This window comes from Sander lucioperca, chromosome 7 (genome assembly GCF_008315115.2).
Source record: "Sander lucioperca isolate FBNREF2018 chromosome 7, SLUC_FBN_1.2, whole genome shotgun sequence".
NCBI classification, from domain to species: Eukaryota; Metazoa; Chordata; class Actinopteri; order Perciformes; family Percidae; genus Sander; species Sander lucioperca.
The window spans coordinates 6,014,182-6,041,056 of NC_050179.1; the positions used below are offsets into that span (position 1 = coordinate 6,014,182).

The 26,875-nt window shown below is 41.3% G+C and overlaps 1 protein-coding gene across 5 annotated transcripts in view; it reads right to left on the bottom strand.

The window, feature by feature from the left end:
- The window catches only part of kcnq1.2 (potassium voltage-gated channel, KQT-like subfamily, member 1.2), a 182,482-nt gene that overhangs the window by 54,332 nt on the left and 101,275 nt on the right, over window positions 1-26,875 (bottom strand). For all 5 annotated transcript variants that reach the window (XM_031283370.2, XM_036002880.1, XM_036002882.1 and 2 more), the window contains 4 exons: window positions 12,974-13,049; window positions 11,873-11,967; window positions 10,414-10,454; window positions 8,475-8,536 (listed from right to left, as the gene is read on the bottom strand). In XM_031283370.2, the coding sequence (XP_031139230.1) occupies window positions 8,475-8,536; window positions 10,414-10,454; window positions 11,873-11,967; window positions 12,974-13,049 (274 nt within the window). The remainder of the gene's footprint in view (window positions 1-8,474; window positions 8,537-10,413; window positions 10,455-11,872; window positions 11,968-12,973; window positions 13,050-26,875) is intronic.

Below are 26,875 nucleotides of genomic sequence, written 5' to 3' on the forward strand. Positions count from 1 at the left end.
CAAGTCGGGCAAACGCATAGGTGTGCACATGTACACACACATGTCATGATTTACTGTGGGCACTAGCTACCCCACTGCTGCCTGAGGGATGTGTCTGGGCACAGAGTACCATAGGGCCAATGTCTGAACCACAAGTGGCCCAGTCAAATCTTTACACAGTCATAAACACGCCGGCATTAGTAACAGCTAGTTAAAATCATTCCATGAACTAAGGCGTTAGCCTGCTATGGAACAACACCCTGCTGCAGTAATAAAATTGACCTTATTCTATATTTAATCTGCTACCGTATAATGGGATAGCAATGTCAGCCTGTTTCGGTTGGTGCAACACTTTGGCCCGAACTGAAATATCTGAGCAACTATTGGATAGATTTACATCACATTTTGTACAGAAATGTATGTCCCGAGAGGATGAATCCTATCGATTTTGGTGATCCCCTGACAATTACTGGATGTGCATCCATGAAATAATAATGACATTTCTATCAGCCTCAGCTATACTGTGTTTAGTGATATTAATGTCAGCATGCTAAAACACTAAAGTGAAATGGTAAACAAGGTAAACATTATAATGACAATTGTACTTAAAATTATACTTTTCAATTTCTTTCTTTCAGGTATATTAACATGTTTTTCTTTAAAACCCTTTAATCCTTAGAAAAGCCAAATATCTCAGCGCATCAGTGTTTAATGTTGTCTAGACACAAACAAGAATTTTGCCTCAATAAAATACTATCTTAGCAGTCATGATTTCAATCAGGAAATAAGTAAACAAGACTAAGAATCTTAATGAGCATTTCCACAGCCAAATTTGTGTCAGTACTCAAGTACTGGTGCACTTGGTATAGCTGAGTCTATAGCAGCCACCCTCTAAGAGTTAGAAGTGCCAGAGTCAAGCTTTGGCATTATGGGAAACTAGCCAAAGTACAGGAGAAATAACAGGATTCACAGAACTGAATCACAGTTGATGAGCTATATTAAAATGTATCACACTTCCCTACAGCTTTTATTTAAAGATTGTGGAGTTTTATGGGTGCATGGTGGTTAAAAAGAGGAGATACACATCTGCATAAAACACACACATACAGGCATAGATAAAGTATTATACATATGAACATATTCCCCATTGAAGGTTCCCCAGGTACCAACTTGACTAAATAGCAATGACATTTACACTCATAGTCTCTGGAGTAATTTACACAGCTTGGCATTATTCACAGCTGGTTTACTGTTCCATGCAGTATAGACTGATTTAATAGCACTCAAAAGTAGGGTGGCACCAGGGCTACTTAGCACTGTGTATTAGTAAGACTACATTCCCCAATAAAACACAGACCCCTGTTTCTTGAACTATTGACCCATTTATAACCTTTTAAATAAGCTCACACCTCCCTGCTGATAATGAACTGGTCCATACAGGAGTATATTAGTGGTCAGGTCCAAACCGAAAGTAGTGAGGGCATTTGGCCAAGACAATTAAATATATGTGCAGAAAATATATCCCAGGGCCCTGCGAAACTTGGGCAATTAAAATGGAAATGTACCAGGGGTATTTACAGCCAACGAGCAAGCCCACAGTGGGTGCTACCAAGATGCAGAGAGAGAGAGAGGGGGAGAGAGCTGACGAGAGACAGTGGCAGTGTACAACATGATTTAGATGCTGTGAGTGAGACTGCAGACCTATAATCCTGAAGGCACAGAACTAGACAGAGACAGAGGAAGGGGCAAGCTCAGCAGGCAAAAAAAAACAAGGAGTGAGAGTAAAAGAGTGATCGAGAGACACACAAAGGCAGAGAGAGATAGAAAGCGAGGGAGACTGTGAGATGGAGAGCAAGCAGCCAGACATGCAGGCAGACTGTCCGTCTCTGGTTTGTGGGAATGCGGTAAAGACACAGTAGTAGGCAGGGTCCCGGCTCTGAAATTAGAGAGTGGCGCTAAGAGAAGGGAGCCAGAGCCAAAGGCCGTCTGGAAGCTGCCAGGGGCTGCGTCCCCAGCGCACTGCCGAAACATGATTTACTGCTGGACTGCACTACAAACAGCACACCGCTCCTGGTGCTCTATCTAACTCACAGCAAACACACCACTTGTTGCATGCTATTGAGTTCACAATGCTATAAAGATACCACATCAATGGTGGGAAGTGTCGACGTGAGAAAGACCAGTTAGGCTTGGTGCAGCATAGGGTGGTGTAGCGAGTCATCATGAGTAAATTCAAAAATAGCAAAAACTACAGTTAAAAAACATAAACAGTTACGTTGGTGTGGGTGTGTTGCAACAGGTACTAGTAAGAAGATGGAACACAATATTGGATGTTTGGAGGTTTATCAGATAGCAACACTGTATAGTTATTTATAATTATATTTGAAATGATTTTACAGCTGTAAAAAGCTATCATGGGGATTGTCATTTTTTTCCTTTCCCTTGCAAGGTAAACAATTTCATTATTCGTATTTTGCTCACTGATGTTATTAAGGCTGCACTTGATATAGCACTAATGTCAGTTCAAACATGTACTGTAATTTTGTCTCCGCTGATATGTCTGTGTGGAACACTAAAAGCCTAGCAGCTCCAGGAGCTGTTTTTCTGTAGAGGAGAATGACCTCTGACCTCCCTGTAGCAACAATTCCTTTTAAATATGAAAACATTTTTTCCACTGAGAAAACAATGCAACACAAGCATATTTGCACAGATCTACATCTTTTATCCATATACATTCTGTGGTAGTGCAAAGGATTGAGAGAACTAGATTTAATCAGGAAAGAAAAGGCCAAGTCCAGACATGCAGGAAGATTCTGTATGTGCTTGTCTGCAGCATGGGGCAGTAGGAGTTTGGCCGCTGCAGTGGAGCTGTGTGTTCCAGGATTTGTGTGTGTCCATGCTTTTCCTTTGCCAAGTTTCCTCTCTTTGTTTAGACCGGCCTGGTCAGTCCGGCTCCCCGCTGAGCACGCTGGGGCCAAATACACACATATATCAAAACACAGCACAACAACAGACAGGGTGCTCTCAGGGCAGAGAAAGGCTGGGAATAGGAGCAAAGAGGGGAAAACACAGAGAGGTGTCCATTCTGGAAAAGAGAAAAAGAGGGGGAACAGAGAACTAAAAAGATAGACACTGTTGGACAAACGGAGGCGTGATTGCAGCAGATTCTTTGTCACCCTTTCTAGCAGAAGGGCAGGAAATGGACAGACTATGGGTCACTGTGACTATCACTCTAATTACAGAGGGACAGGGAGAGGGTTTAGGGAATATGCAGGAAAGTCGAGAAATGAATAGAGCGACACCGATGACCCAGACGAAGGGAAGGAGGAGGGAGCAAGGCAATGTAGGGTACAGTGTGACCACTCTATGCGAGTCTACCGTATAAATACGGTACAAATATAATCATTTTAATAGTGTCTAAAGAAATAATATTCAAATGTATACTGTAGACAATATTGATGTCAAATGCATTTGTCTCATTACTCTCAATAACAAAGTGGGAATTAGTTCAGCCGCTATACTCTACTGAACTCCACACAAAGGGACAAATTGATACAACACTGAGTGAAAAAACTTCCCAATGTTTTTTTTCCATCTTTAATTCCTTTTATACAGCAATCACAAACCAATCCATTAGGTAAGCGTGCTTGTGATTATTATACTATGTTATCCAAAAAAGATAGAAGATACCAATTGCAGATCTAACCCCTCTGAATCATTCCTATAAACCTAAATAGGCTGAAAAAGAACCCTTCTCCCTAAATTGCAATTGAGCATGACATAAGAAAAGTGGGGACTTCATTGGAAATCTTTCAAGTCCAAAGAATTTAAAAATCTCTTTAAAACCGTTTACATCTCTGTATGTGGTCTGTAACATGGTGTTTAGCTTATTACAGTATTGCTTGGTTTCAGTTAACAATACATATTTCCTCTAGTTCCTGTGCATTAATTATGTTGTAATCGTAAAAGTTAAGATTTCTGTGAAGAACATAACATCACAACTATAGCCAAAGAGAATACCACAGGCACTTAAAAGGGATTACAGTAATAGTTCTTATTGATGTGGGCTATAACTTGTTCTGGGTGCCAATATCCAAAATGGAGAAAACCATGATTGAATACAATAGATTTATTTATACAGAATCATTAATAGATTTAAGGCATTAAATGCTGCTGCTACTCCTCTGCTTTCCCCTTCAGCCGTTCAGTCTCAGTACCCTCCTGTACCGGCTGCAGAGATAATCAAGCTGTTCCTGTTTGCTGGTGCACTGCTGAGAGCTCAGCTGAAACACTGAGACACTGCTGGATGGACAACAGTGTGTGTGTGTATGTGTGTTAATGCATTTGTATATTTATGTGTGCCTGTATATCTACTTGTATTTTTGTATATGGTCTAATGTATAAATATGTATATATGAGTGTGTGTGTGTGTGTGTGTGTGTGTGTGTGTGTGTGTGTGTGTGTGTGTGTGTGTGTTTACCAGGCCCTCATCTCTAAAGCCCTCCACTGGGTCTGGATCGGACCAGTCTAAATACACTCATGCACACACACTCCTGCCCCCCTCAAAGCCATGCTTTTAAAGACGTGGGGCCCTAAATGCCTTACAGATGGACTCCTAACAAACACAACACCGGCCCTCAAGTATTTCCAGTATTTGGCCTTGCCGTAATTTACAGCATACTTACCTAATTGAGATGCTATTACGGTCAGGGCATGCATTCTTCGGCGTACGCCTAGTGCTAATGCACATGATATAAGCGTGACATACATGGCACAGCATGCTTGCCCTAATATAGCGGAGTGAAGTCAACCACAGAGTGAGTGTGATGTATGGTCCATGTAGTGCACTTAGAGCAACACAAATAATGATGTGTGGAGCAGAGACATGTCTGTGCCGGTCTGGAGGGCACATTTGAGGTTTTTTTCCTCACGAGACACTGCTGACGGTTTTACACCCAACAAAGACTGATGCAGCCTCCAAATACAACTGAATACCACTTTGATGACTAAATTATGACAGACTCAATATTGCATGTGAAACAAAATAATTGCCCCCTTGCTGATAAATTGAGTTTTTTTTTTTTTTAACATACAGATTATGTAATGCCAGCAAATAAAAATGTATATTACCACACATTTATACATACTACATGTATAGGTTTGATGTGGACTCATATTTTTTCCACCTTGTGAAAAACTTTCAATCTTGAACAAAACTAATTTCCCTTCCTACATACATAATTAAAGGCTGCTGCCATTAGCTCTACACACTCATTTTGGTTTTAAGTTGCCGAGTTGCTCTGGGCTGCACTACACTTCACAATATTGTAACATTTCTAAAACAAAATAGGATCAAATTAAAGAAGCTTGTTTTAGAGACAGACATTTACCGGCCATGTGAGGGCATATTGTTGTAATATCCCTGCCCTTTCTGTCTATTGCTGAGAGGAAAAATGCTGTTGCTATAAAACTGGGAGAGATTTACCACAAACAGTGGGCTAGCTTAATCCTAAAGCATGCAGAAAGCTCCGTTTTGAAAGGCCACGCTGAAGCCCAGAGACACTGGCCACTGTTTAAACTTGTCGTTTGGGTATTTTTCATCGAGTGGGTCTGACAGAAAGATAACACGTTGTCAGAGAGTGCCATCCATCTTCGTTTCCAAGTCGCTCCTGGAGAATTCAATCTTGAGTGTGTGGGGTTAGACACATTAGTGATTAATCGACTCCATACTCATGTGTGTGTGAGTGTATGTGTGTGTAGACCTATATGTGTCTTTGTCTTTGTGTGATAAATCACTGTCTAACCCTGTACAGGACACACAATGCCCGAGCCCCCATCAGCCCACTGAAGATAAATTCATCTACAAGTGATGTGCTGACAATAGCTGGACAAGAAAATGATTCTGTTACTTATTCAGCTGCAGCATAAAGTGCAGTGAGAGTGGTTGATGTCTGGGGTTTTTTACAGGGGAAAGGGGAGTAGAAAGTAGGAATTTGTCAACAACAAAAAAAATTTAGCTGGAGGCCGACCAAGAGTGAGTATTGAGAAAGGCATGGGAACACACTGTGTTGAGTGTGTACACACACACACACACACACACACACACACACAAACATTAGGGCACAGAGTTGATGAATAATTCCTCAGGGTTGTTGGGAATGATCCTATACAGAGGTGATTCAACTGTGACACCAGGGTTTTGCTTCGTGTGTGATTAGGTTTACTATTATGAGCAACATGCAAGAGGTGACGGAAGGTTATGAAATGCATACAGTGATGCGAGACAAACAAAAGTGTTGGCGCTGGAGATTCTGTTGCAAACAACAAGCAACTGACGACTGAACTCAAGGGCACTCGAACCAAAGTTACAACAAACATGATTCATTGTGTATTTTATATCACAATACATCTTCTGTAAACTTTCATTTAGCTTGAGTGTTATGTTATGAATGGGGCATTATGTTGCTGCTGAAACACAGGCTTGAAATGTTGTTTGAAAAGTAAATACATTTTGTTAGGTGTCTAAATCAGTCTTTTTCAACAAACTAAAGATTTGAGTGAAAACGGGTCAGGAGCACAAATGAAATGCTGTGTTCACTTTCAACCGTCATTTTATTGAATTATTGCTATTACACTATAAATGCAATTATAAAGTCACCGCATTCCAGCAACATAAAGCTGACATGAGCAGACAATATTATCTATGAAGAGCTACTGGAGCTAAACGGTGCAGGCGTATCTGGAGGAGGACCAGGGAATGTACCAAGTAACAGAGGTCGGCGGGTTCATCCACCTGCTGCCCGAGGGGAAGGGGGCCCCCCTTTCCCATTTAACAGGTGTGTGGCCCGTCAGAACCATCAAAACAAGAAATTCACATGACCAGAAATGAAAGAGGGGAAGGGGGCGGGTGCTGAGGCGAGGAAAATAGTAATTATGAAGGATGGGTGGCTCTCTGTGTCGCAAGTTGCTGTTGCTACTCTTCTGTTTCACTATGAGAGGATGCTTGTTGCAGCAATGCATGCAAATGCAGTTCAGATTAGAGGAATGGGGATTGGTTCCAAATTGTTTAGGAGGGAAAGCAGCCTGCACCAGTAGGGTCCCAATGATTTGTCACTCAATTATCCACCTCTCAGTTGTATTTTGCCTTCATGTCAGGGCAGAGTGGAGAGAGAAAAAGTGAAATAGGGTAAAGAGAGAGACTGAAAGAGAAAGAGAGAGGGAGTCATAGGTAGGGGAGGCACTTCTGAACGCAGGTTTATGTTTCCAATCAGGAGATTGCGATCACAACATGTAGTCCAGAGCAAATGGGCCGTAACTCAATCACAGAGGGAGGTCTTCAGGCTTGCAGGGTACATTGGTTCAAGATCATTACTCCTCTCTCCGTAACAAAGGGGTATGAGAACAGTAAACACATGCAAACATTAGAGAACATCAGTGTTGATGAGCGCACAGACATGGGATGGTAAACGTTAAGGCAAAGTGGGGGAAATCCTGAGCTGGCTGACTTGAATAGAAGTGGCTACAGAATGCATTGTTCTATTGTATGGGGGTTGTTTTCATTCACTAAGATGTGAAAACAACATGACTATAAGGTTTGTATTCAATTTTAAACACCAGTGACATGAAAAAGCATGCTTTAACAGGTTTTCAAACCTTTCCAAATCCACAAACATAATTTCAATTTCTAGCGATGCCACCAGTCAGAAAAACAGACAGTAGATGTAGCCACACACTAAATCTAACAAACATATTTTATATCCTATGATTTGCACATGAAAAGACACAGAGACAGGAAGGCATTCATACACCAGTCAAACTGGTACAACCATCCCCAGAGGTGACATGTCTAACTTGGCATTACACTGGCATCAGGGTTGGTATCATGCTGACATCACGTTGTGCCTGTTCCTCTATGAGAGAGGACACGCCTAGTTACACCCATGGGCTTCATAATGCAGCTGTTGTCTATTGGCTATGCCTCACTGTATAAATACATTTCTCTTTAGCCCCCCTAATGCTTCCAGTACTTTAATATTCACCTATGGAAAAACAAACATCCAAGAACTGTCACCACCCAACGTACCTAGTATTACAGAAAAAAAGAAGGGCTGGCATGGAAAAACATCAAAATGACCCAGCCCACATAGAAAAAAAAAGAATAAACAGAAAACTAAGTACAGCATAAAAGCAGCACTGAATAGATACTGATAAGTTTGAGGGCAGAGAATGTAGGTGAATGTTTGGCATTGGTGCAGACTGACCAAGCCCAGCCAAAACATGGCCACATCAAAAGATTGGATCAGACACCACATGCATTCATCTGATAACAGAGACTCGGAAACACAGTTATGCAGTCACACACACATACTTCTGCTTATGAACACCAAGGGCAATGTAATCAGTGTATCTCTCTTACTTACAGACAAAACACACACACCCACACACACACACACACACACACACACACACACACTGAGCAGCAGGAGTGTGCCTACCTTATCTTCTAGCCTGATCAGTCGCGCTCCAATAGTTGGGTATTCTTTATCTTCTCCTTTTCCTGGTGAATGAAAAAACAGATTCAAACATCTATACACACAAACAAACATTAAGTGCTTATATCAATACATTTGGCTTGATGGAAAAAATGTACTACTGAGTTTCTTGGTGGTATTTGCAAAAACACAAAAACATACAAAAAGTACATTTGGTCAAACTCAGATAAATTACTGCCTTCACACATTACAAACATAATATTTTCATTTACAGTAAAAACCCCGAAGGCTTGTGATTCTCTCTTTTGTGGGTACTGGTCACAGTGGCAGTTTACAGCCCCCTACTGTAATGTAAACAGTAAATACATGTCAGAAAGAGTTATTTAGCTTTAAAAACACAAATTAACTCTATTCTTCACATTGAATGTTGCGTAAACTGAGTTTAGGTAGGTTAAGCCTCCATTATATCCCTGGATCTGCATTAGCAACACAGTATTTTCTGAGAATGTATCTTAAGAAAAGTTTAAAAACTCTTCAATGGTGTTTTCACAGATGTGTATAATTCAATGTGTGAGTACAACCATTCCTTCATACTGTTTGTCTATATGTGTGTATGGAATGTGTGTGGCGTAGCCTTGGAGAGTATGCAAAGTTGGAGGGCTCTGGAGCGCTGTTTTCTTAATTCAGTCCCTTGTCTAACTGGCCTACTGGTTAACCATGTTGGTGACCAGGGTCAGCCAAGAGATGTTTACTAAGCAACTGGGAATTGGACTGGAGGAAAAGGGGAGGGAGAAAACAAAGGAATAACTCATTAACTTACATTAGTTGTAACTTTATAAGGATCCTGATAATCAGACTAAATTGCCATTTTCCCCCATTTTATTCCTTCAGCATGATGTTATGCACAGGTTATTTTCCTGTTTCCTAATCATAGTTAAAGCGTAACTCTCGCCAAAATGCAACCTGGGGTCTTTTTGTGAATGTACCCAAGTCAAACTTTCGTTTAGAAGCATATTTAGGACGGAAGCGCCACTTTTAAGATTTACCGTATTTTCGTTTTTCGGTCAAATGGCCTTTTGAATGGGAGTAATAGGGGCACTTTTATGCTAGCCTCAAAATAGCTATTTTTAAAACACTAAGAAGGCTCGAAACAACATGAAACTTTGCTCCAAGTATCAGCAGGGGCTCTACCCATGAACTACACCGGTGCACAAGGGTATACTAAATCTGTGGCTACTTGTTTTGATATCGACTCGTTTTGACTGCCGAGGTGGTAGCGGCCGGAAACAACAAGAGCTACAGTGAGTTGTTCAAAACCTTTTTTAGTAAACTCTGGGTACACAAACAATGTTCTCAATGCTCGAGTTCATGTGTAGAGCCCCTGGTGATACTTGGAGCAAAGTTTCATGTTGTGTCGAGGCTTCTTAGTGTTTTAAAAATAACTATTTTGAGGCTAGCATAAAAGTGCCCCTATTACTCCCATTCAAAAGGCCATTTGACCGAAAAACAAAAATACGGTAAATTTTAAAAGTGGCGCTTCCGTCCTAAATATGCTTTTAAACGAAAGTTTGACTCGGGTACATTCACAAAAAGACCCTAGGTTGCATTTTGGCGTGAGTTACGCTTTAAGTCAGTTGCAGTTTATAAAAGGACCCACATTATGCATGTTGATGCAACAAATAATTTCTTCTCATGATTAATGAATACTTAGTAAACTCTTTGCTTAAATCAGATATTAAATTAATACATACTGGCAAATATGGAAATACACATGTAAACATACCCACATTCAAACAGAGACATATGCAGAGACATCAAGGAGCTCTTTCTCTCATATTTAGTCTGGCACAGCTTGTATATGTGTCAGGTGTAAACACAGAGATGGAGTGAGGAGTGATGGCTGTCTATCAGATGTAGACTGTTATGTTTTCTGTGTATTTACCTGGAAGAAACATTCCTGGCTTCCCCAGTGTGCCGTCGAGCCTGGGGAAAAAGAAGAAAGAATGAATTAGACTGAGAAAGGTAAAAACACTGGCCAGATACAGAGGAGATTCAGTTGAGTAAACATCACTTTATTCCAGCTCATGAACAAAACAGTAAAATAATATAAGCAAATTTATACAGCCAATAAAATTAAACAAATGGCGTCAGCTTGAACGGTATTCATATAATTACTGCTTTCAGGGGAAAAAAACACATGCAAGTTTAAAGGGATAAATAAATGAATGCTATGTTCCTTCCACATGTCAAACTTTTAAAATAAACAATGAGACTTCTAAAAGGTTTCACTTGCACATGTAGACTGTTAGTCATCAAACAATTTGCTGAAGCAGTTCAACATGCACTGTAAAGCAATGCCTTCTTTTCATCACCTCAAATCAAGTGTGAATTTTCATCTCAGCAATCACTTTAACTTTATTTCATTTAAAGGACAATTCCGGCGCAAAATGAACCTAGGGGTTAATAACACATGTGTACCGAGTCGACCGTTCTCTGGGATATGTTTTCATGGTCATCACTTTTCACTAGCTTGAAACAAGCTAGCGCGAATTGCTGATTAGCTTAATGCTAGACATTCGGGGCACTTCTTTTTTCTAATAAAGCTATTTTATACCACTTGCAAGGCTCAAAATAGCATCACACTTCCACGGTAGCATAATGAGGGTCCCTACATGTAAACCAAAGCATTGAGAACTTTGTAGGTGTACAGACAGTTTATTACTGCAGTTAGTTATAAATGATATTAAATAATCAAAGTATTTTCTTGATTTACTGATACATTATGATGCCCTGCTGGTTTGAAAAGTCCACAGTGCATTACCTGGTTCAGCTGAATTACTGCAAAAATGTGTTACAAGGTCCAGGTGACGTACATAAGTTGGACCCAATTTATTACCTAGGCAACCTTCTTCATGGGAGAAACACAAAAGGGTTTTACTTTAGTGGGGACTGGGCTTCATTACAGCTTAACAAAGCACAACAAGGTGTAACAAATCAGAGACCAGCCGTAAGAACAGTAACAAACTGTCCTGCAATTACTGAAAGCTATATAGAGAAATTTGTAATGAAGCATATGCCTAGTTAAGGCAGGACAAACAGAAACACAAATGTTCATGGTACAATGTGACAGTTCCGAGCTAATGTGTGCCATACTGTGCCAATAGAAAATGGTATAAGACAACATTGGCCAAAAGAAGACTGAAGACTTAACACGATCTACTTTGTTTTAAAATGAGATTATATTTTTTTGTGTTCTGACTTCTTCCTTCTGCTTGTGACTATGAAGTGGTATCCAACCTAATGGTGCCAAAAATGTAACAAAAAAAAGTTTAAATCCACTGAGACAAAGTTAGTGACAGAACTAAGAAAGAAAGAGCATGAAACAAGGTCGAAGACACCACCTTCTCTGCAGTTCCTTGATGCGGACCATCATGTTGAGGTGACCCTGGGAATACTGCTCGATCACGTCCCGCACATCATAGGGCTTCCGTGCTTGCTGTGGATCACACACCGGGACACAAAAGCCATTGTCAACCATAGCTGCTCAGTTGCCCAGTCCCTGAAAACATCCCCAACCCCCTTGGGTGCAAAGGGTTCATTGTTAACTCAATGTGTGTGTGTGTGTGTGTGTGTGTGTGTGTGTGTGTGTGTGTGTGTGTGTGTGCATGCACGCACGAGCCCACTGACATGTGCATGGGTATGTAGAAAGCAATGGTGTTAAGGTCTTTTCACAGCTTTGTTTAGTGTGACGTGGATACAAGCAGCATCAGAAAGAACCCAGTGAACTCTTTAGGGTATCCTTGGTATACACAGAGTATAGCCTCTGCAGCTGAGATCACTTAGGCCATAATTGAAAACATATAGAACACTTGGAAATGGTAAGAATATACTGTACGTAGGAACCATTCGACAATAACATGAAGCATGAAAATGATGGCCAAAGTATCGCAAACATGTGAAACATTTTTTTTTAAGTAAAATAATTTACTGCACAAAATATTTTAACATAATTCCACTGCCTTAAGTGCTGTGTGAGGCCATGTCCTGCTGTGTGTATAAGTCGATTTTTGTAAGTGTGTGTTTTGTGAGTGCTGTACAGTAAGTAAATTCCTACTGTTGCCCCAGAGACAGTTTAGTAGACTTCCCTTGACACTACGCCTGAATTGAAGTGCACACAAAAAAGACATGCAGGTGCAAGTTTCAGGCATTTACACACAAACACACACACACGTACACACATGTACACATGCACAGCAGCGCTGCAGCTGATATATGCCCTTGGGGCTCCCCCTGTTCATCCTGTATAACCGCACAAACACTACACACACACACACACACACACACACACACACACACACACACACACACACACACACACACACACACACACACACACACACGGTTCTCTCACTCTCAATCTGTCTCTGTCTTTATCTCTGTATCTTCCCCCTCCTTAACTCAGTAGAAATTCTCTCCCCTCCTCTGGATTTTCTTTTGCTTACCTGAAACTTCTTCCTGGCCACAAAGTACTGCATTCTGCGGAGGACTTTTACAGCTGATCTCTGTGCATGGGACAACCTGCGACAGAAAGAGAGACTGATTTAGGCTAAATCGACAGGATTCCTTGTTGTACAAGAGTTGTAAAAGAAAATACAAAAGGACAAGAAAGGCTGCATGCTCCAAACCCAGTCTAATTGGCTCTTGCTGCAATCAAGAATCAAGGGACAATGTGTGTACCATGCAACAGTAAAACATGTGGCCCTGAAAGGAAAGCTCACACATAGAAAGGTATGCATTCATGTCCACAAAAATGTGTCAGAACAGATTAACCACTGCTCTATATCAGTGCTTGCCTTATTGGTCACAACTGATTCTGCAACATGGTGCAGTGAAACAGAAGGAAAATTCGACTCAGTTCGCATTAAGAGGAGTCCAAAAAACATGCCCCTCAGCTCAAAGCAGCACATGTGTCAACACAAAAGAAAACCCACTGGTATGGAGCTAAACACTGAAACAGGAACCACTGGACACAAACAAAACACACAAACTCATACTTGCATACCATAGTGACTGTATGGCATGCACTTGTGTTTGTTTTTTTAAGGAGGCGCTCTGGGTGCTTTGTGCTGGTGCTCATGTGATTTTTTTTTGTCAGAAAATGCCAAAACATGTCCTTGGATATGAGACAGCAGCATTTTATGTGAAAATAGATAATGAGAAAACTCACAACGGCTCTCAAACAGAAAATGAATGACATTGTTATGTCAAAGCCCTTTGTTTATGTAGGTAGTGGGTAATGAACGTTTCTCTCAAACTGCATCCCAATCAAAGGACACACACCCACACGCACACCGATGACACACATAAACAGACATGCCCGCACGCACGCACGCACACACACACACACACACACACACACACAGTATCCTCCCCCTCCCCAAATAAGGGTCTTTGTGGAGTCAACAAGTCGCTCTGAGGTCTTAATTAGGCGGAGGGACAACAAAAGGACTTAAGAGACAATGCGTTGACATGGGACCATAAAACATAAACATCAAAGGCCGTCGGGCCGCTGTCTTTTTTCCTGCCCTCCACGCAAGGCCTGCCCAAGCTATAGGAAGAAATGCACACACACAATGCCAAACATAAAGACCATGAGACCCTATTTTGAATGAAAAAAAAGTCTATCCCCCACCTCCTTGCTCTCCATAGTCGATCAGGAGAGGGATGTGTTTTGTTGTGACTCGGAGGTTTGAGCATAATTGGTAAAGAAAACACATGTAGGAAACAAAAAACATGTGCGGTTTTGATCATTGTACAACTGTACCCCGCTCCCTCCTTGCCCTCCTCCCGTTTCCTGTGTTTGACACAAATGCGCACACATGTTCATTGGGTAAGTGAGATAAAAGAATAACACGGAGGGTTTTTGTCCAACACTAACCCCTCCTCCACTCCATTAAACATTTGGCACACAGAAACTGAAGGAATGTAATTCCCACATCTCTCTACTGATGCTGCCCTTCAAACACTTGCCGGCTCTGACTCTGCCTCCTACTCATCTTTTTCTGCCTCCCCTCTCTCTTTTCTCCTCTTCGTGTTTATTTTTCATCTGTGCAGAGGATTTGACACACAGTGTATCCTGGGGACTCCTCTTAAGTCAGCAAAGCTCAGATCTCGCCCACGACGACTTCAATATATTTTCCATTGTCGTGCGCTCTATGATTCATTCTTTATTGGAAAGGCTGGCTGTGTTTTTTTTCTTCTTTTACAGATTAAACTCCAACTCCTCCTAAACAGACTCGCTATTCTTCATTAGGTCAACTGTAGAAGTCATATACAAGCTGTAGTTGCTGGAGTCATGGACTGGCCTTGTCCCTCTCTTGAAAAACTATGACAGATTTAGCCCCATGGCCTCCCCTGGACCCTTCTCTCTTAATAAGATTTCTCTTTTTTCATTTTCTGATGGTCACTTTGGAGATCTCTGAGTTGTCAATGGCAACTCTCCCTCACCCCCCACCCCCTCGCCTCTTTATTTGGCAGGGGACTGTCAAATATCCTGTGCTTCCATGGTGCGTTGCAATAACCTCGGAGTCAGTCAGGAGAGAGCAGCCTTAGACATCAATGTGTTACGATCAGGTCCCAGCCAGACTGCTGGCCTGTGTGTGTGTGTGTGTGTGTGTGTGTGTGTGTGTGTGTGTGTGTGCATCTCTGTGTGTGAGAGATAAGCTTTATGGCTGGTGCTTCGGTCCATCAAAGAGATGTGCTTCTCTGTTCGCCTCAAAAACAGACATCCCTTTATCATATATTGGAAGGATAAGATGACTACATGCTTTTAGAAATGTTTGATCTAAAAGTGATGGCATGCCAGAGGGTGTCGTGGTAAGAATATAAGTGAGACACTATATTGTAACAGACAAGTTTCTCCATTCAATGAGAGTTTTAAATGAATGGGCTTCTAAGCGATTCTAACGCAAGAAATTTCCCCATGTGGATTTCCGTAAAAGGGTTTGTCTCGTGGGAAATTAAACCAGCTCTGAAAGTGGTTTACACGAGAAGTTTAACCCAACTTTGTTTTTCTCAGGCCACCTCCACACTAAGCAAGCTAAATCTGAAGATGCTTATTACTTGTGAAAATGCTATGTATCCACACAAGCATTTCAGATTTTCATAAAGATATCCATTTACAGAATCAGAATCAAATGTATGACCAAGTAAGTAACCCTGGTTGGTGCATACAAAAACATAAACATACTTCATTTTACATTTTAGTGCAACACCAAAACAATGGGTTAACAGCTCAATATCTTTTTTGTCCTTCCGTTTCCTTTTGGTCGGCAGACAGCAGAAGTGTACATCACCTATGCTGTGTGACCACAGAGCTTAAGTCACATTTTCTTTTCTTAATTACATATATTTATTCTGGTTAAAGACAACTGAATAAATATGTTATTTGAGACATCCAAATCACTAGTTTTTGGTTGCAAACTATTTTTCCATGCTTGCGCTCTGTTTCACTCTCACACCCTCTGTTTTCCTCCTTCCTCGTCGTTCTGTCTCCTACTGTGTGTTTCTGACTTTCTCATTTTCTTTGACACTTGACTCAACTGCCCTCTATCCAGCAAGATGCAGCTAGTTAAATATGGCTTCTGATTCAACCATTTCTCTCCTCCCTGTGTCTGTTCCAGTTATTTTCATGCTCCCCACCCCCTTCAGATCAATGGACACTGATCAAGACATGCTGGAGACAATAGCAGCAACCAAGCCACATCAAAGCCCAGTGCCCATTAAGAGCTGATGACAAAGAGAGAACAGAGAGAGCGAGCGAGCCATGTTTTATGTGTGTGGCCACAGAGAGACAGAGAGAGAGAGAGAGAGAGAGAGAGAGAGAGAGAGAGAGAGAGAGAGAGAGAGAGAGAGAGAACGAGAGGCCAGAGATTCTGTATATTTGCTATCACCCTAAATCCTGCACTTCTATCACGAACACACTGTGAAACAACTGTATACTATGAAAGGACATGGTTGTGTGTAATACTGTACATGCAGAAATGAATCGAGCAAATGCACATTAATACAGAGCTTAAATCTCTCTCATACATTCTTGTCCACACAGTGTAGCCCACAATATATTTTGTTCTTGACTTTGACAAAGTTGAAAGGAATTTTGAAAGAAATTGATATATACTTGGGATGTCCACCATTAGATACTATGTTGCATTTGCAAAGCATCCCTATGTAGACTGATGTCATACACATACTGTCACCACATACCTCTAAAGGTACTGTACATGTGAAGAAAAGTCTCCCGTCTTTAAGCTTGTGAAAGAATCCAACCAATGAAAATAACTCCTCTGAGAGAGATGGTCGACATCCTGGTGACCTCAGAAAATGTCCCACCCATGTTTAATGTTAATGGCACCAAGTCTCACAACCTGTCATTATTTGAGGAGAACAGAGACAGACACCGCGCTTTCCCACCACACGGAGAGAAGATTGGAGAGGAGCGCACTTCTAACAAGTAGACTAATGACTGGTGAACTCTTCTTGACACGGCTCTAACTGCCAAATTAACTAAAGATTTGGGCGAGGAGGTTTCCAGTTAGACAGCTGAGAAAATTAGAAATTACAGCCGTGAGAAAAAAGCTTTTTGCTAGGGTATGAAGACCACAAGGAACTAATATTCTAATCTGTAAATTGTAGGTATTTTAAGGATATAGTTTCCATGGGTTCTTACATAAAATATAGATACTGTTTTCTGTATATTGCAATATAGTCTAAATATTCCTTTGATACACCCATGAATCCTGCAGTCGATCCTCTTAAGATAGGGTCTTGCAGTTCCTGCCGTCGACAAACAGAGCAGTCAAAAAAAGAGTTTGGGACAATGGCTACCTCATAGCCGTGACCACTAATTCCGGTTCTGAGGATTAATGTTCCAGACCTAAGGTGTAGCCTTAAGAGAAGGACGTGGCTGTTACTATTCTTCAAAGTGAGCCTAATTAGAGAGTCGGATAGATTTGGGGTTAATGATCCCCTCTTTGGTGCCAGACCTTCGTTTAGTCTAAGTGTTTAGCCTAAGCTGTGTTAGTAATTTTGGGAATGCATGTTAGTGAATGTATCAGGGTCAGAATTTATTTTCAGAGGGCATTTCCCTCATAAATCTGGTTTTAAGGAGGTTTTGTGTCTATTCGGGTGCACCTTTTTAGTTATGCGGTGTGGCTCGATGGCAATGTCAGTCAGTTCATTGGTCAGTCAGTCAACCAATTTTTAGTCCAGACTGAAATATTTCAACATCCTTCGTCACCATCATCATAGTCTATATCCTTGACGTTCCACTTCCGGGATTGAAATACCACCGGATGCATGTATGTCCGTTTCTTTCCACTTTCTTTGTGATTGAATTTTTAACTCTGGTGGATTTATGAGGACTATGGTTAACTGCTCCTCAGATCTCTGCATGGTAAATTGAGACAGCTAGCTAGACTATCTGTACAATCTGAGTTTTGTTGCGTATGATAATTTTACAGCGGCTCCATGCGGACCTTAGCACCGCCCATGATGATTGTGATTGGTTTAAAGAAATGCCAATAAACCAGAGCATGTTTTTCTCCCATCCCAGAATGCTATGTGGAGTAGCCAGACCCTCCTCCGCTCCGCAGCGTGTGGATGGTCTGGCAAAGCGAGACAACCATCATCACATCAAATTTAAAATGTTCCTTAAACTTTGGTTTATCTCTCTAACAGTTTGGTTTACTTAACAATGAGCCTCACAGAGCTGTTAGCATGGCTATAGACTCTTAGTCTGTCCTAAGGGGCAGTGCAGGACGCGTCAAAACATCCACTGTTTCCCCCTGTAAGCCTGCACACCGGCGAATTTTAACACACATCATCTTAACGAACATCATCACTGTTATATTATTATATATTATTATATATGCACATTCTCTCTTTGGGTCAGCTTAACTTATGTTTTTATGATTACGTTTAGGTTATACTTTGCTGACACAAAAGTGTGATATTTTCCTGTTACTCTAACACATTCTTCTTTTTAAAGCTGTCCCACAAATCAACTACAGTCGAGTAATAATTGAACAAAATGATATTTAACAGGAGTAATGTATAACAGCAAACTACTATTGGGAGTAATGTATAACAGCAAACTACTATTCGGAGCATTACTTGCTCCTCATTTTCACTTGTACAAGCATTTTTAATTTCTGACCCTGGTGTGAGAGTATCTGTGTTTCAACAGTTTGTATATATGTATAAAAGCTAGGCTGACTGACATGTGGGGAGTCGTAAGCCTTGCAAGAGGCCACACACACACAAATCCACATGCACCAGCATCTAGTATAAATGGAAGCAAGCAGGCATGCACATATATAGACATACATACCAATGCATGGACATCCAACACCTACAATTCCTTCCTGTTCAGACCAACATTCTTGAGGGTCTAGTGTGTTTGTATGTGTGTGGGTATGCGCGTGCATGTTATGAAGACAGGAGGGCGATTGGGTTTCTCCAGTGGGGGAGGAGGGGGTGAGTTGGTAAAGAAGGATTTATAATTCATGGCCTAATAGGATTTGTTGCTGTTTAGCAGGATTAGGCATGTTAGAGAAAGAATCTATTTATTGCTGCCAGTCGGGGGGTCCACTTGCCTGGGTGGGGTGGGGAGATTTTTGGGGGTGGACCCTTGAATTTTTTTCCCCCAATCATCTTCCTGGATAACCCCTGGCACTGAGGCCCCTGAGCACCCAAGCCCACTCCCTTCCACTATAGCCACCATTTCTTTGGATTAAAGTGCCCATATTATGCTCATTTTGTATTTTGAGGTTGTACCAGAATAGGTTTACATGGTTTAATTTTCAAAAAACACTATATTTTTGTTGTCCTGCACATTGCTGTAGCTCCTCTTTACACCCTGTGTGTTCAGGTCTCTGTTTTAGCTACAGAGAGAACTTCAGTCAGTACAAGGCAGGATTAGCCGGGAGACTTCTTCTAAATGAGGGCGCACTTCCAACTTTGCGTGGAATACCTGCAGAATAGGGACATGTAAGGGACTGTTCGTTATTTATTTCAGGGGCCACCAGAGGAGTTTGGGGATCTTCAGTCAAAATAGACCTGACCCTCCCTTCAACAGCAATAGATTTTGGATGACCCTCCAAAATGATATGGAAAAAAAGGTTTGACCATCCCCAACAATTTATTGATGCCTTCTGTACTGGTTTGCGTTTGACAAAGGCATATAGATAGTCATTGTTTTTTAACAGCCAAGACATACATGACTAAACCTCTGCATTCTCATCTTACGCATCCCACTCCTCTGTTATGGTGTGGTGGCCATTTCAGTAGATTTACTCACTAACATTGTTGTGGAAACACAATAAGCATGGAAACTATATGCACACTTCCTGCATTACTGCATTACTTCAAATACTAAGTGACTCTAGTAAACTTGTATTCACATGAAATAAAACAATAAAACATTGAGACCATTCAGCAAAGCACACTGGGTAAAAACATAGCGATTCATGTGTATGTTCAGGGACAATAAGCACCACCACAACCTTCGGGTCTTCTGGAGGTGGCGATCACAGACCTGCCCACGTTCAGCCTGGCTTAATCCTTGCTATGGACCCAGCAGGAGGACAGAGATGAAGAAGAGAAGAGAGAGCAAGGAAGAAGAGAAGGAGAGAAAGAGGGAGAGATGGAGGGTGACCTTTGGGCTTTCTTAGTTAAGGGGCTTCCCTTTCATAAGCCAATGGGTTTAGATTATAAAACTGTGCTCCTTTTCCTTTTGTGTGGCTGGGGCTACAGTGGGGGTCTGACTGGCATTAAAGACTGCTGTTTAATTAGGCCTTTCTACAGTGGTCAGCCTTTTTGTTCCTGCTTTCAGCTATGGGAGGCCTGTTTAGCCACCATAATGGCCAATGCTTTGAGTCTGTTTGTGTATGAGAGATGAAGCAAAAAAGGAAAGTGGGTAGAGGCAACATTTTTATCCTCCAACAATTTCTGCAACCTCCTGATCAATATTCGAAGGAAGCATATTGTCTTGTTAAACTTGTTGAACATTATCATCTCAGTGTGTTTAGTGGTTTTTAGTAAGTAAAACCATTACTGAAATAATGATGGATTTACATGTGTGAGAGTCCAGAGATAATGACTGTGTGGTCTTTTCTGTTTCTGTTAGCAGTCACCCTGTAAGACAGGCATGTTTTTGAATGTCAGACAGACAGAGAGGCATACAGTACTGTACATACAAAGATGGAGAGACACAAATATATGCTTTTTTCAATTATTGTAAACTTATTTCATTTTCAAGAGACCTGGAATGTCCTGATGCTGACAGTGAGCACTTACAGTACTTCTTCATTGCAATCCTGAAACGTAGGGGGCAAGCCTGTTAGAGCCCATGAGTGTTCTCGACTAAACACACATTCACCATATACACCAGGCTCACACAAAACTACTATATCACTTCATCACTATGGGATCACCACCTTTTTTGCATCCCTTTGTCAGGAGAGGAGAGGATTTCAGATCAGGGATATGGCTGAGAGGTCTGGCCAAACACAACGCTGCAAGCTTGTTTCAAAACGTGAAGAGGAAATTGGTGGGAACAGGTCAGCTAATGAACAACCCCATCAGCCTCTGTTTGTCTCTGGTTTAGTGTAGTTTAGTTTTCATTTATTTGCAGAGTGATAAAAGATAAGCTAATACAACAGGCAAACAAAATAACAAGATGGCCAGTAAATACATTCCTCTGTAACTCACACTCATCCATTCCACTCATTCCATAGTACTTACACTTGCTGAAATTCTAGTTTCTTTAGTTTTAGCACTTCACCCTGCTTAGTAAATAATAAAGTTACATTTTGCTAAAACTGGAAGAAAGGAATGGAGCAGAGTGAAAGAAAGAATGAGAGCGATGGAGAGAGATAGATGAAGTGGTGGAGGGAGTGGCAGTTGTAACAGTAGTTACAGTTGTAGTCGTAGTGGAGAGGAGAAATGTATGGCTGCAGATGAGGCTGATATGGACTTTGCAGACATGCTTTAATAGCTTCCGTTCCTGGTCCACCGTACAATTAGCACACTACCTCTGTCTCCAGGTCTATCTCTGCCTGGACGTAATTACACCAGCAGTCCAAACACACAAGCAGACAGAAAGGCAGGCAGGCAGAGAGACAGGAAAACTGAGAAAGGCTGAATGGGGTTGTAACTCTCCACTGATTTATTGCTGATAACAGTCTAGATATTAAATTAGTTAATACGTTTTCTTTTCAGGATCATGGTAGGCTTCAGCTTATCCAACCATGCAACCAGAAGGTAGCAGTTTAGAGTCTCTATTACCTGAGCTGCAGACTTGAGATCTTACTAAAGTCACAAAATCATCTCGGACAGCCTTAAATTCAGATTTTAGGTAAGTGCAGAGAAACATCAGGTCAAACATCACAGTAAAGGAACAAAAAACAAAACACATTTTTGAGTTGAGGGGGACTTTAAATTTTAGGCCTATATAATGTGAGGAACTGGTCTCTAGTATTTAAAAAAACACTGTTAACACAGCTGTGAAAATGTTGAGATGCCATGTCATTTAACTGTCAGCATTTGGCAATCTGAAAGACTTCGGCAGAAAAGGCAGTCGGATTGATTACTCGGCTCCCCGAGGTCCAAAAAGTGCCTCGGAACACACCGAAGCGACGCCGACTTGAGTGTACATTCTGCATGTGCGCGAGACGTAATACGTCTCCATAACTGCAGGCGGTGCTAATCTGTATTGTCACCCAAAAAAATGAAAACCGGAAATGACGAACGCGTCACATGGGTCTGGCTTCTCCAGCCGACCATAATGGTGGCTCGTTCAGAATACGATCTCGTATTTTACGAAAATAGTTCACTGAAACGTGTTTCTGAAAACATTTTAAGTGAGAAATAGGCCATGCAGTTGCTGAATCTGTCTTCATTTCAGATCGGCAAAGGTCAGTTTAAACGATTTTCGTCAGATTTTGAGAGGCTTAGTCGTGCTCATCCCACTCGTCATTTCCGGGCTAGCACTCCACCAATCAGATTGGTCATTGAGTCCGACTGCCCGCCCTCCGATTCAACATGTCAAATCGGCCAAAATCAAGGCTGACGGCTCCTCCGACGGATGACGGCACAGAACACACCAAAGAGACTCGAGTCACTGACCTCGCCAGACTGTCCAACGGCCGATTATCGGGTTGGTGTGTCAGGGCCTTAACTTACACTTGCCCCACTTGAAAACTGCCTCCCTTTGGCCTGTGAGAGAGAACTACTGTAAATGGGTGAACATGATTCAGACAAAGAGGCAGGCCTCAGACCTGCATCTTTTGTTATTTTAAAGTGAAATTATTAACCACTGAGCCAACACACGTTACACTGGAATGTTTACAATTTACTTCATACAGCCCATAATTCATATTTATAGTATATTCTCATGTGTTCAAATGTTTCAGTTTGCTCTTTCTTTGTCTCAATCGGCAATCCAAAGCTACTTCAGTTGCTTTTTTTGTTACAATACATACCTTTTCATAGATTGATTCTTGGTGATATTGTATTTCTCTACTGTTGAAAGCAAAGTTCTTGGTGTACATTTTAATTTGTGGGCTTTTCTTTTGTATTCTTTTACTATTTGCTGTTACAGTGGCTTCCAATTCCCCACAGGGATTTTTGGAGTTTTATCACATCTAAACAAAAAGAGAGACAAGTTTGTCTTTTCTTCTCTGAATAGTTACATTAACCTAATCTGGTCAAACAGTCATGGATCAATTTTAAATTCTGGTTGGAAGATGAGGACTGGTTGGTGCCGTGTGACTGGAACAAATGACAGTCCGTATCAGTTGTTGCTCAGAGAACAAGTGAACAAAATGAGGAACATTGTAACTTTAAAAAGGCTGACTATGATCCTACTTCTCGGAGTGTGTAAGCAGTCCAGGTCAGGAACTGCTTGTTGCTTGCTGCTATAGTGGGATCAGATGACTGTACACTGAGAGTTCATGGGCCCAGGAGGAGGTGAAAGATGATCAGAGGGCTCCGGGGGTGCAGCAGGATCTATGATTGGTCAAATTGACCCTCCTAATGTTCTCTGGTGAAGTGAGATGTGAGAGGAGAGTGTGTCAGGGGGATTTATGGGCCTGTATCACTGCTCTTAATCTCCTCTAAAAATGATACGCTTTTGGTTAAAAAAAATAATAATTTGCGGCACTGTTTTGAGTGTTATTTAAATGCTATTGGACAGCTGTTTCAACAACATTTGAATACTGGTTGAGGCCCTTGGGGCAGTATTGAAATGTGATCTTACAGTAAAACCTGTCCATGTCATTTCAGCATTTTGGGTCATTACGTTTCTTTACCTCCGCCAAGGAGGTTATGTTTTTGGTTCAGTTTGTCCATTTGTTTGTGTGTTGGTTTGTCTGTCAACAGGATTACGGAAAAACTACTAGTCCGATTTTTATGAAAGTTTGTGGAAGGGTGTAGCATGGGCAAAGGAAGAGCCTGCCCTTCTAGTTTTAACTATGTGCCATGTTGTGTGAATATGATGTAAATGGGCAATGAGCTGTATCACCACTCTCGACATAAAGTTAAACATATCACTGTATTTCTTTTTAACTACACCCCTTTTGACATCGCTTGAACATGTTTGAATGTTCAAAAAATCTATTTGAGTCACATTCGATTTATTTTTTCAAGTTCTACAACAGTGAGCAGCCAGATCTGCTGATCTTGAGATTGCACTCCAAAAGACATGAAATCTAATTTGAGTGGGAGAACAAACAAAAGCCAGAACATTTGGGACAATGTTGAAACAGGAGCGGCTGCCAACCTTCAAAACAGAACACAGTGAACTGAGTGTCCAATTTTTAAGGCCAGAAGATAAAACTAAACTCCAAATCCAAACAAAATGCTGAAGAAATACAGTATATGTTGCATTGGAATAATAACTTAAAGTAATTATATGTCAAACAATCCTGCAGATTGAACAAATAATATAAACTCTGAGACAGTTAATTGAGTCTTAGCTTTGAGGCAAATGCTAACCCCCGATATGAGACAAAGAATCATGCAATGACATGCACAATTTGTTGTACCTAAGGCAATACTATCATGATATAACAACAATGACCTGCAGGGAAATGAATATGATAAAAAATTGACTTCCAACACACACTGACAGACAGGAAAAACAGACATGTTGGCTCAGCGCCCAGAGCATTAAATGACAGGCTGAATTTAGAGGCATTTATTTGTCATAACAGTAAACTAACTTCAGATTAGTTGATATCTGTCAACATGCATCACCTAAAATTGACGTGATATAACACTGAGTGACTAACTTGGGGACCACGAGGGATGAGAAGGAAAAAATAAGAGCCCAAATAACAAAAGGAGGATTGAAGATAAAGATAAAGAAGTGCAGGATTCATCTTGTTTTCAAAGAGCTCGGTTATGAGAGCGGTTATCTGAAACGAGGCGCTGGGAACGGGGTGCAAAGCCATAATTGGATGCTTGTCCCCGGCCAATTTTTCAGGGCAAATTATCAACGCATGGGTTGGATTGCTGGAACCACATTGTGGAGGTGGGAACAGTAGAAGCTTTGAGGGGCCAGCGTGACGCGCTAATAGAATCATTTAGCACACTGGGATAACGACAGAATGTGATGGATGGAGCAAAGGCCCTGCATCTGCTGCTGCTGCCACATTAGCCCTGCGAAGCCACTGCAGAGGTAGGTAGCACCGCTAAAGGTGTGGGCATCAGGTTCTGTGTGTGCCTTTGTGTATATTTCTGTATTTGAATGAGGATGTTTGCATGTGTGTGTGCTGACACTTAAGTGTGTGTGTGAGCATGGCAAAGGCCCTCTTGGCAAAATGCACAGAGCCTTGTCTATCTCCGAGCGTGTGAGTAAAATGATGACTGGGCATGTTGCTTTTGGAAATCCCGCTGTGCTGTGCCATCTTGGCTTAGGACCGCCTTGTGAGCCCTCCCCCACACCCACAAACAAACTGTCACTCACAGCTTGCCACTGACAAATTTCCAAACTCAAACAGGCAAAAGAAACATACTTTGGATAAAAATAACTTAAGAAATGTAATCATTTCCACCTTTTCATTTGTTGAAACAGAATGCTACACTGGATCACCACTTCAAAATTAGATTGTTGAGAAAATTGGAATAATTGAAAAGTTGCATTCTGCCATTGTCATTACTGCAGTACAGTAAGCGTCTACAGCTTATATTGTATTTAAGCGTGTGTGTGTGTGTGTGTGTGTGTGTGTGTGTGTGTGTGTGTGTGTGTGTGCTTGTTTTACTATATTCGTGGGGTCCAAAAACCGGGGAATACAGTATACTTGTGGGGTCTGCACAGCCTTGTGGGGCCCAAAATGCTGGACCCCACAAGGTTAAAGGGCTGTTTGAGGGTTAAGACTTGGTTTTAGGATTAGGGTTAGAATTAGGTTATAGTTAGGGTGAGGGTGAGGGTAAGGGTTAAGGTTAGGCATTTAGTTGTGATGGTTAAGGTTAGGGTAAGGGGCTAGGGAATGCATTATGTCAATGATGGGTCCCCACAAAGATAGTGAAACAAACTTGTCTGTCTGTGTGTGTGTGTGTGTGTGTGTGTGTGTGTGTGTGTGTGTGTGTGTGTGTGTGTGTGTGTGTGTGTGTGCCCACACCTATATAGTTTATTTTCTGCACAGACAATGTTAGGTGAATGGCAGCTGAGGTACTTTTTAAGGTCTGGATGGCCATGCAAATGTCTAGTTCGAAACATCGGTACAAGAGATGACACACAAAAGAACGTTTTTAAAAAAAAAAAAATTATAGAAAGTTTGTTACAAGACAAAGTAGAAAGAGGCATTTTGTTAAATTGTGCCATGTGCAATTTTGGATGAAGACAGTCAACAACGTATTTTAAATTTGCTACTGCTGCTGCTCTGATTTGTGCCTTCGGTTGGCATCTTCACCACACCAAAGGCCAGCGAGGCGTTCTGCAGCATTTACAGCAAGGCATGGCAAGTCAGACAGAAAATTATGACAAACATAACATAATTTGTTACATTATCCAGTAGCCATATGCTGTTTTTTTTAGAAGAACATTGATGTGAAATGTGCACAATGGCAAAAACACTTTCAGAACCTGCAGCTCTTCCAACTTCACTACTCGCTATGTTTCTAGAAATATATTCTAATATAATACATTCAATACTTCCTTAAAGATAGAAAGTCATTCTATTTTTAATCATTTTAATCATAAACTAGAATTTGCCTCAACCTAAGCCTGCTGTGATATTACTCCACTACACCAAACAACAAACTAATCATGTTCATATGTAAATGTCAGTGGAGGACCCAGCATGTGACTGGGTGAGTAGGATCTTAAATAGAGGGTTGTA